At 41.4% G+C, this 11,146-nt stretch overlaps 1 protein-coding gene across 1 annotated transcript in view; it reads right to left on the bottom strand.

Annotated features, from left to right (window-relative positions):
• Nucleotides 1-1,880: 1,880 nt before the first annotated feature.
• myo1f (myosin IF) overlaps nucleotides 1,881-11,146 on the bottom strand; it is a 46,621-nt gene continuing 37,355 nt past the window's right edge. Inside the window, exons 21-28 of the mRNA XM_058390104.1 lie at nucleotides 8,253-8,422; nucleotides 7,412-7,557; nucleotides 6,574-6,720; nucleotides 5,948-6,096; nucleotides 5,773-5,832; nucleotides 4,851-5,055; nucleotides 4,376-4,548; nucleotides 1,881-2,740 (exon numbers count right to left, since the gene is read on the bottom strand). Coding sequence (XP_058246087.1) covers nucleotides 2,664-2,740; nucleotides 4,376-4,548; nucleotides 4,851-5,055; nucleotides 5,773-5,832; nucleotides 5,948-6,096; nucleotides 6,574-6,720; nucleotides 7,412-7,557; nucleotides 8,253-8,422 — 1,127 coding nt within the window. The 3' untranslated portion in view covers nucleotides 1,881-2,663. The remainder of the gene's footprint in view (nucleotides 2,741-4,375; nucleotides 4,549-4,850; nucleotides 5,056-5,772; nucleotides 5,833-5,947; nucleotides 6,097-6,573; nucleotides 6,721-7,411; nucleotides 7,558-8,252; nucleotides 8,423-11,146) is intronic.

Here is an 11,146-nt window from a genome sequence, read left to right as displayed (position 1 = left end):
AAGAAAGGACCAGCTACCTCTGACCTCAGAGCTCTTATCACTCCTCACACTGCATCATGCTCCATCAGGTCTACTAGCATTGCTCGACTGGTCCCACCATCTCTCAGGGTAACAGGTAGGTATACCTCTAGACTCTGCTCCAGCACTGAGGTGGTGGAACGAACTTCCCCTAGATGTCCGAACAGCCGAGTCACTGACCGTCTTCAAATGACCTACCTCTTCCTGAAATACTCAAACTAGCTCTTATTTTTCCTTGTTTGTTTTATATATTGTTGTGTGTGAACAACCTAACAGCTTCACGTCTACTGTTACAAAACATTGACACTGGAGACTCCTTCCATAAATGTTCCCTAAACATCCCCTCACAGAAAACTCCCAATACAATACATTTCTATCTATAGCAGAATAATATACATATGAAAATCAGTTCATTCAAACAAACCTGTATATATTTCATTTTTTGCTATTGGAACAGGTTTTGGTTGTGAAATATGGCTTGGAGAGGTATACAATTACTCTGGTGCTTATTTTATGCTGAAAATGTGTATCAGATTTCCGAAAGTTGTTTGAAGGATTAGACATAAATCTGTGTTAAACGTGGCTGCATTTACACTTACATTTCTGTTGTGAGGGGCAACTGGGATTCCCAGCACTTGCAAAACGAAGAGTGTAAACATTTAAAGGTTATTTTTCCAGCTTAATTGTTCCTTTAATCTAATGGTCACTCTCCAAAACTGTCTGTACATCTGCACTTTCATGAGTATTTGGAAATCCAAGAATGCATGTAAATGTATTAACCTTTTCAGCAGGTTGGACAGAAACTGGTGAAACTCTCTTTCTCTCTGGAGGATTTGTTGGATGTTTGCACTGCTGATCAGGTTTTACTGAATCCCTCGTTCACACACTCAGGTGTTACGCACTGATTAAAGAATGCCGTTTGATGCACAGAGTTCCTGCAGGACCTGTCCTACAAAACCTGCAGCTCTGAAATCTGCCACAATTAAGTATGTCTGCCAAGGATGACAGATAATTATAGCTCAAGGAAACTAAAACTAAAACTGCAAGAATGTTTTAACAAGTTGAATGAAATGAAATAAGAATTTGAAACTACACAGCGTGTCCCAGAAGACTCCATACATGAGGAACATCATAAGTGGATGGTGGTGGACGTTCATGGGTCAGTTGGTCCGCATTACTTCCAGTCTTTTAGAATTTATTAATAAGTCTGGAACCAGTGCAGTGTGTGATGTGCTCGCATGGGTCTCCTGGTAAGTCCATCGCAATGGCTTTCCTGAGCCAACGTGATTCACATGAAGATTTCGGACCTTCAGTGAGAAGAGGCCAAACCCTGCGAGTATCAACGAGACATCCAGAGATAGACCAGCTCCAGCTGGATTCTGCTTCATGAAGATTTTAGACATTCGAAGAGAACCCCATTTGGATCAATACGCAAAATAACATTCTACACACACCGATCAGGCATAACATTATGACCAGTGCCAGGTGCCGTGAATAAGACTGATGATCTCCTCATCATGGCACCTGTTAGTGGGTGGGATATATTAGGCAGCCAGTCAACATTTTGTCCTCAAAGTTGATGTTAGAAGCAGGAAAAATGGACAAGTGTAAGGATTTGAGTGAGTTTGATGAAATACCAAATTGTGATGGTTAGACCACTGGATCAGAGCATCTCCAAAACTGCAGCTGTTGTGGTGGTGTTCCCGGTCTGCAGTGGTCAGTATCTATCAAAAGTATCCTTTAAGTCCTGTAAGTTGTGAGGTGGGGCCTATGGAGGTATAAAGGAGACATATAGCAGTTGATCATAAAAACTGCTTAGCTTAGCATACCAGATGCTGAACTGTTCAGTAGAGAGTCATTAAAAGTCAAGCCGGTTTGGGGAAAATCGCTTTACTCACAAAAAAAAAAAAAATCATCATTTATATTTTTTTTGGCGTCAAAAGCTCTATGATCTATTACGTTGAGTAAAAACGTTTGGATGAATATCTATTCAACATAATCACAGACATTTACACTGAGGACTTTAAAAAAAAGAAAAGAAAAGAAAAAGTATTAAAAATGTAATACTTAAATATTAGTACCAATATCATGACTTGGAGAGGCATTAATATATAAAATAAAATAAAACCAGGCATCCAATTTAAACACTGTTATAAAAAATAGCAAATGCCCCATAGGGACTGTATTCCTGCTTGTGTGTGTGTGTGTGTGTGTGTGTGTGTTCGCGTGCTTAATGCAAACCCCCAGCTCTGTACCGCCACCGTGTGGTTGTGCAGCAGCAGTGCAGCCTCTCCCATTTAATTTAGAAGTACAATAATGCAAAATGGCTTCATTCATTGCAGAATTAAAACTTTCATAATGACTTTGTTTTTTTTTTGTTGTTTTTTTTTAAAATGTGGGTCTTTTAAAAAAAATCTTTAAAGCATGTTTTTCATTTCACAGATCCTGTCTCTCTCTAAGTGCTGCCCTGGACCATCGCTACCACCAGTGAATCCTCTGTGGTCATGTTTTAACGATTGCGTCCCTGAGCCGTCCGCCTCGTCATCACCGGGCGCGTGTCCCGAGGAAGGTTCAGAGGCCGGATAAACAAAAAAAGGTCAGAGGTCAGTGGTCACAGGCAGGTCTGTTCAGAGTTCTGGACCATTTCAGATTTTCTCCACGTAATTCCCAGGGAATAAACCTTCTTTCCCACGTATCCTGCCAGTCCACCAGCCAGACGGATCTAAACACAAACAAATGCATGATTTTTACATTAAGGAAGGAGGAATGAAATGGAAGAAAAGCAGTGGCTGATGTCTAAGATCTCCGATATAAATAAAACTTGTCAACAAAGTGACCCTGGTGATTTGCTCGCTTCTCATTTTTTCGAAATTACTGAAGACACATCATGGGACGTCACAACACATTCTTTGACGCATTATTAAAAACATTTTATCCGAACTTTTATATTTTGTATTGACACTTGTCTTCTTTCTTTTGTTAGATCTTCTTGGACCTCTGTTCTGTATCATTAAGCTGCTGTAGTATGTGAATTTCCCCGGTGTGAGATCAATAAAGTCTTATCTTATCTTATCTTATCTTATCTTATCTTATCTTATCTTATCTTGTCTTATCTTATCTTATTTTGTCTTGCCTTGTCTTATCTTGCCTTGTCTTGTCTTATCTTGCCTTGTCTTATCTTGTCTTGCCTTATCTTGCCTGGTCTTATCTTATCTTGTCTTATCTTGCCTTGTCTTATCTTATCTTGCCTGGTCTTATCTTATCTTATCTTATCTTATCTTATCTTATCTTATCTTATCTTATCTTATCTTATCTTATCTTATCTTGTCTTGTCTTGTCTTGTCTTGTCTTGTCTTGTCTTATCTTATTTTGTCTTGCCTTGTCTTATCTGGTCTTATCTTGCCTTGTCTTATTTTATCTTGCCTTGTCTTATCTTATCTTGTCTTATCTTATCTTGCCTGGTCTTATCTTATCTTGCCTTGTCTTATCTTATCTTGTCTTATCTTATCTTGCCTGGTCTTATCTTATCTTGCCTTGTCTTATCTTATCTTATCTTATCTTATCTTATCTTATCTTATCTTATCTTATCTTATCTTATCTTGTCTTGTCTTGTCTTGTCTTGTCTTGTCTTGTCTTGTCTTGTCCAGCTGAAGCCACTATTCATTAATGGAGGAACATTAATAACAGGGTTGCCAGATTGGGCTAGTTTAAAAATACTCCTTGGCTACGAAGATCACATCCATTTCCATAAAAACATTGTTTGCAGCCAGTGTGTCTATGATGTATAGAACTATTTCTATTGTAGAATATTTTGGAAAGATTGAGAGATGGATAGGGGGATTTGTAGGGAATTGTGTATATCAGAATCAGAATTTTAGCAAATACTAAAATCGGTTTAGATTATATACTGAAATAATGTTATATTATAGTAATTCATTTTATATTATAGTATCTAGCAAATACGTAAATAATTTTTTAGCAAAATGCCCCTATGGGGGCAGTGGTAGCTCAAGTGGTTAAAGTCTCTCTTTAAATGTTTTATTCTGGGTTGCCTGTTTGGGGTATTTTGTGTGCGTCAATCCTGGTTAATGATACTTCCTCAAAACACGGTAGAACAAAGTTCCCAGTCACTTCCTGTGACACTGAAGAATTTTATTTGATCTTATCTCAACCACAAAATATGTAGAATATATATTAGTATATATAAAGTAGGAAGTATAAAAGTCATATGTGTAAAAAGTCCTAACGTTCTCGAATGTAACGTGTAAGTGGATGAATAAAATTAGTTTTCACCACCAGAGGGCAGTAAAGAAACACATCTGTAAGATATCATTTGTGTCTCTTATCCAGGACTCACCTTCTTTAACGAGGTCTATAACATCACCGATGTCAAAACTGAGCTCATCCACGTCCTGACCCAGGTACTGGTAGACAGCACGACATCGAGGACCCTGCGGTCGCGGCGCAGCTTTGGGTCGGCTGTTGGGGGCCGGAGGAGGACGCTGGTTGATGCTCCTCCTTCGTTGCATTCTTAAAAAGAAGGAAATTAAAAACATTTAGAAAAAAAACAAAGGAGATGTTGTGATGTCATAATAATTAGCATATTTGATGAGGCAGAAGATCTGCATCAAGCAGAAAGAGACTTGTATTTTTCATGAGGATTGCTTTTATTATAGTTATACTGGGGTTTATTGCAATATTTTCTAATGTAACTGATGTTTATGTGAAAAACCGTTGTGTATTTTTTATGTGAAGTGCTTTAGTTTAAAAAAATACTTCATGTTTCACTTATCCTCAGTATCAGAAATGTGTGTGTGTGTGTGCTTTCTCACCCAGACATGCCCTGCTCAGGTACATTGAGGAAGTCCAGATTAGATGGGTGTGTTTGTGGAGCTGGGTTTCCTCGCCTGGTTTTCTGAGAGCCCAGTTTGGGCAGGGCAGCACTGGGCGGCCGGTTCCACTTATCCGGTGTGGAGTAGGTCTGCTCCTGCGGCCGAGGGTTCCCACGGGAGAACTGCGCTGCCCCGTTCTGGTAACCTGTCATTAAAAAGACAAGCAGATTGTTTGTTTCCCCCGTCCTCATGTAATTTACTTTTACTGGGTAAACTACAGGATGTCTCTAATGTCTCCATACACATGGGGAAATGAACACTTTAGAGCAAAATGTCTTCCACTTAGCTTCTAATATATATGCATTTATTTCCAGATAACCTTGTGATGGACTTTAACAGGAAACGCAGTGAGAACCTCATACATACACTGATCAGGCATAACATTATGACCAGTGAGAGGTGAAGTGAATAAGACTGATGATCTCCTCATCATGGCACCTGTTAGTGGGTGGGATATATTAGGCAGCAAGTCAACATTTTGTCCTCAAAGTTAATGTTAGAAGCAGGAAAAATGGACAAGCGTAAGGATTTGAGCGAGTTTGATGAAGGGCCGAATTGTGATGGCTAGACCATGGGATCAGAGCAGCTCTTGTGGGGTGTTCCCGGTCTGCAGTGGTCAGCATCTATCAAAGGTATCCTTTAAGTCCTGTAAGTATACTTTAAGTCCTGTAGGTTGTGAGATAGGGACCATGGAGTCTCCACCTCGCAACTTACAGGACTTAAAGGATCTGCAGCTAACATCTTGGTGCGGATTTATTATTTTGTTTTCCGATTTGTTATTTCGTTTTGCACAGTCCCTGTATAAGCTATAAGTTACTATGGAAACAATAACATTTTCGAATGAGTGTATTATTTATCACACCTCTGTTGGGGGCTGGTCGTCTCCCTCCTTGACTCTGCTGCATGCTTTTTCTTGTCGGTTCTGCAACGAGAGATGTTTCAACGATTACAATACTCTTCCTCCTTCCGTGTTGACTTGTTGTGTTTATATACGTACAGACCGCCGTACAGAAGCAATCTAACACCACGTCACTCACTTGCGGTCTTGGGCAGTCCGTCTCCCACGCTGATGTTGAGAGATTTTCCCGCAGGTTTGAGCTGAGCCATGTCTCCTTGTCCACGAGAAAACATCAGTACGCGGCTCCCTCCTCCGCCCCATCCCTCCTTCTTCACGTGAAACTCCAGCCTGTGAGGATTACACACTCGGCTTAAATGCATTCAGCAGCATTAACAGTATGCGTAAGCAATATAAGGAGGTGGATCGAGCTGCTTGTGCAACTTAGGTATACAGAAACAGTTCAAAATTGGACGTCACAGGATGCGAGAGCTGTACGATTGCAACGTTCACAGCAGTAGTGCATAGTACTAAAGGGAATATCACTGTATACCATGTGAGGTGCTTTTCAGAGGAAAGGTGTGGAGGCTAAGCAGTTCGGCTTTTCTGTGGGCGGAGCTAATTTTCAAGATGTAAACAGAATCGTACAAAGAAGAAACTGCAAGACTCAATTTAAAAAATGTGTTTTAAAGCATCTTTGAAAACACAGAATTATTAGATTACATACTGCACCTTTAATTTCTTCATCAAGCACTGTGTGAGGATTTAGGTAAAAACAGTGTGTGTGTGAGTGTGTGTGTGTGTGTGTGTCTGTGTGTGTGTGTGTACCTGTCATTAAAGGACAGTGCGAGTTTGCTCTTGGTCTGCTCCTCATAGCGCTTACTCAGCAAGCTCAGGAACTCTGTCTTAAACAAGGACTCCAGCAGGCTGTCGTACTGAGCCTCGTGGAGGATGAAGAAGTCGTCCTGCCTCGTGCTAGAGCAAAGAAAGATCACATTAAGTGAAAGATTACAAGAAAGGACATGGAGGTAGATAAAAAATTTAGTTGAATCACATTATAAAAAAAATTACCACTGCCTTAAAAGTTAACAGTAATCAATTCTGAATTTCCTCATTTGAGTCTATGACATGAGTGTAGATGTAAGAGACTGTGGGATTATCTCTAGCTAGCAGAAGCTGCGGCAGAGGGAGAGGCTGGGGCAAAGGCTTAGGCTGAGGCTAGGGCAGAGGCTGGGGCTGAGGTTGGGGCAGAGGCTGAGGCTAGGGCTGGGGCAGGGGCAGAGGCTGGGGCAGAGGCTAAGTTTAGGCCTGAGGCTGGGGCAGATGTTGGGGCTGATTTCTTTCTAACCCAGCTCTGTAGATTAACGACGCATGACTACACAGAGTGAAACACCCCCTAGATTTAACAGTGTTTTCTGTGAAACATTTGTCTTGTGGAATTTAAACACACACACGCACACATATATGTTCGTGTGTGTATAAATACCACTGCTCTGCGAGGACACTGTTGTGGATATTTTAACCTAAAGATAAACCTTTTTGTTTGTCTACTGATATGTTCATACACTCATGCGTGACCCCACCAGCATGCAGTGGTTCTGGTGGGCAAGAAGCTCTTTGCAGAAATGAGTCAACACTGAGTACCTAATCACAGGAAGTTCCTAACCTCAGTGAAACGGAGCGTATAGCCGTGATCTCCAGTTTTCTCTTCAGCACTTCTTTGATCTGGCCTTTCTCAGGACCCTTCTTGATCTTCTCACGTCCGATCAGGTAGATGCCCTTAGGTGTCAGGATCAGATCTCTTTTAATTGACTGAAGAAAAAAACAAAACAGAATTATATGTACACAAATATTTACTTTTTTCTCATTTAGTGTTACATTTAATGCTGTGGAACATGAGTGAAATAAACTAGCTGCTCTTATCATTTACATTCTACATCCATCTTCCATCTTTTTTCTTTCTATTTTGAGATGAATAAGGCAAAACAAACAAACAAACAAACAAACAAAAACGCACACAGCTTCTTGTATTACTGAGAAACCACAAAACGTAACATCCTTTGCTCTGACACTTTAGGCTCCTTACATGAATGTAAAATAATATAAATCTTCTAATAGAAAAGCTGAAATGAACAAGGGGAAACAAACAAAGAAACAAACAAAAATAACACACACAGCTTCTAGTGCTATTGAGAAACCACAAAACGCAACATCCTTTGCTCTGACACTGGAGACTCCTTTCATAAACGTAATATAAGTTAAATCTTCTTATAGAAAAGTTCACTGTATCATTAATGATGAGTTTATTTATATGTTAAATTAACAACACCTATTGTATCAAACTTTAATTATGATCTGATCAAATCTGATCATTTCACAAGTGATGAGGATGAAGAGAAATGTGGAGTTTGTTAAACATGTTTTTTTAGAAAGATTAATAATCGATTTCTGATTGTCGATTCGTTTTAGTCTTCCCCCCAGAATCCCAGCCGATTGCGTGACCTTACCTTGAACCTGCGGTCGTATTTATTCACAGAGTCCGCAAAGTCCACTCTCTCTCTCTTGGCAAGGAACTGGCGCAGCTCAGGCCTCTCCTCCATGCCCAGGTAGTCACCAACAAAGTTCCTGTTAATGCTGTTCCTGCGCCGCTCCTTTGAGTTATAGAGAATATCCGAAGCTAGGAAGAGAAACCGCAGAGAGAAAGAGAAATAAGAGATTCAGTTGATTTGGATGAAGTTTTCATAAGTTTGGCTTTTAAGGCTCTTTTCTTTCCTTGAGATTCTTTCAATACATTTTACTCACTTAATTTCAAACGAAAAACACCTACTTGATCTATTTTTACACTATAAACACCATGAGGCCATGTTTTTAGCATCAGACAGGTTCAAGGAGCTGATCTATAATAGCAATCAGCTAGTTTGTATTGTGACAGCAAGCTATTAGCTCTCAGCTAGTTTGTCACATCTAGTGATTAGCCTTCCGCTAGTTTGTACTGTCACATCTAGCTCTTAGCATTCCGCTAGTTTGTTTTGTCACATCTAGCGATTAGCATTCTGCTAGTTTGTTCTGTCACATCTAGCAATTAGCATTCCACTAGTTTGTTTAGTCACATCTAGCGATTAGCATTCAACTAGTTTGCACTTTGACCAGGGTTTGGGTCGTCGAGGCCCCCGTCCATGACTGCTACGTAAACCACATTGCACCGACCCCTTATGCTCCTTCCTGAGGGTGGTGAGCCTATGGGAAGGCGGGCCTACGTCACTGGCTGGGTCCCATAGGCAAAGACTCGGTCACCAGGCGCCCGCCTGCACGCCCCAACACCAGGCCTGGCTCCAGGGTGGGGCCCCGGTAACGCCAAGCCGGACGACGTGACGGTCCATGATTTTCTTCTATTCATGAGGGGATTTCCGAGGCCATGGTTCTCGACCGGAAAAAGGTGGCTTGTCCCCTCCAGGTTGGAGGGGTGTTCCTCCCTCTTGTGGCAGAGTTTAATTATCTCGGGGTCTTGTTTACGAGTGAGGGAAGGATGGAGCATGAGATTGACAGACGGATCGGTGCAGCGGCAGTAGTAATGCGTCTATGTACCGGTCTGTTGTGGTGAAGAAGGAGCTGAGCTGAAAGGCGAAGCTCTTGATTTACCAGTCAATCTACATTCCTACTCTCACCTATGGTCATGAGCTTTGGGTCATGACCAAAAGCTCGAGATCCTGGATACAAGTGACCGAAATGAGTTTCCTCTGTAGAGTGGCGGGGCGTTCCCTTAGAGATAGGGTAAAGAGCTCTGTCACCCGGGAGGAGCTCTGAGTAGAGCCGCTGCTTCTCCACATCGAAGGGGGCCAGTTGAGGGGGCTCGGGCATCTGTTTCGGATGCCTCCTGTATGTCTCCCTGGAGAGGTATTCCCAGCATGCCCCACTGGGAAGAGACCCCGGGGAAGACCCAGGACCTGATGGAGGGACTATGTCTCTTGGCTGAGCTGGAGGAAGTGTCTAGGGAGAGGGAAGTCTGGGAATCCCTGCTTAGACTGCTGCCCCTGCGACCCGGCTCCGGATAAGCGGGAGACAATGAATAAATGAATGAATGAATGAATGAATAGTTTGCACTTTTACAGCCACCTGTTAGCACTTACTTATTACTTATTGTTTACTTTTTGTCATGTTAGCCAACACTTGAGACATTTAGCAGTAAAACAGAGAACAGTCTGTGGTCTCTTGGAGAAAGCAGCACTAATTTAGCATCAGTGTATGATCTGAGACAGTCATCTTTAACTTCTTGTACTTTAACTTTCCATACTGTAAATGTTAAATGTAAAAGAGTTTCTACTTCTCTTCTTTAACCTAATGGAAAAATTTACTTCCGCGTTCATCAAAGGGTTCATTTTGCTTAGTAGCAACCTACATCAGCTCCACAGGAAGCTATGCTAGAGTTGTTACCTTTCCCCCAGTATATGTTAGATGATATAGGTGCTTTTAAAATTGCACAGAAGACATATTACTGTTCGCATGATTCAAAGCAGTACGTGGCTTAGTGGTTAGCACTGTTGCCTCACAGCAAGAAGGTGCTCCCTTTCTGTGTGGAGTTTGCATGTTCTCCCCATGCCTGTGTGGGTTTACTCCGGGTACTCCGGTTTCCTCCCACAGTCCAAAAACATGTACATTAGGTTGATTGGTACACACCCATAGGAGTGAGTGTGAGTGTGTGTGGTTGTCTGTCTATATATATGACCCTGTGATGGACTGGTGACCTGTCCAGGGTTGTACCCCTGCCTTTCTCCCAATGTGTGCTGGGATAAACTCCAGCAGATCCCCATGACCCTAATTAGGAATAAAGCAGGTATAGACAATGGATGGATGATTCAACTCATGATTCAAAAAATAAACGATTAATGTTGAAATTAAATGCCAGGAAATTAATGCACAATTTAATATTTCTCCTCTCTTTAAAAAAGATATTAAGGATCTTTATAAAATCTTTTCTGGAAGGGAAAAAGAAACTCTTCTACGCAGAACATTGAGAGAACATATCTGCTTTCTAAGACTTGTTAATGTCCAGGTGTGACCGCTTGCTTTGTTGAACGAATAATCTCAAATTCAACCTCCTTTTTTTTTTATCCATCCATCCATTTTCTATACCTGCTTTATATTATCCTAATTAGGGTCACAGGGATCTGCTGGAGCCTATCCCAGCACACACTGGGAGAAAGGCAGGGGTACACCCTGGACAGGTCACCAGTCCATCACAGGGCCACACATATAGACAGACAACCACACACACTCACACTCACTCCTATGGGCAATTTAGAATTACCAATCAACCTAATGTACATGTTTTTGGACTGTGGGAGAAAACCAGAGTACCCGGAGTAAACCCAAACAGGCATGGGTTAACTCAGTGCAAACTCCA

The sequence above is a fragment of the Hemibagrus wyckioides genome, linkage group LG05, assembly GCF_019097595.1.
Source record: "Hemibagrus wyckioides isolate EC202008001 linkage group LG05, SWU_Hwy_1.0, whole genome shotgun sequence".
NCBI lineage: Eukaryota > Metazoa > Chordata > Actinopteri > Siluriformes > Bagridae > Hemibagrus > Hemibagrus wyckioides.
This window is presented reverse-complemented; position numbering and strand designations above follow the sequence as displayed.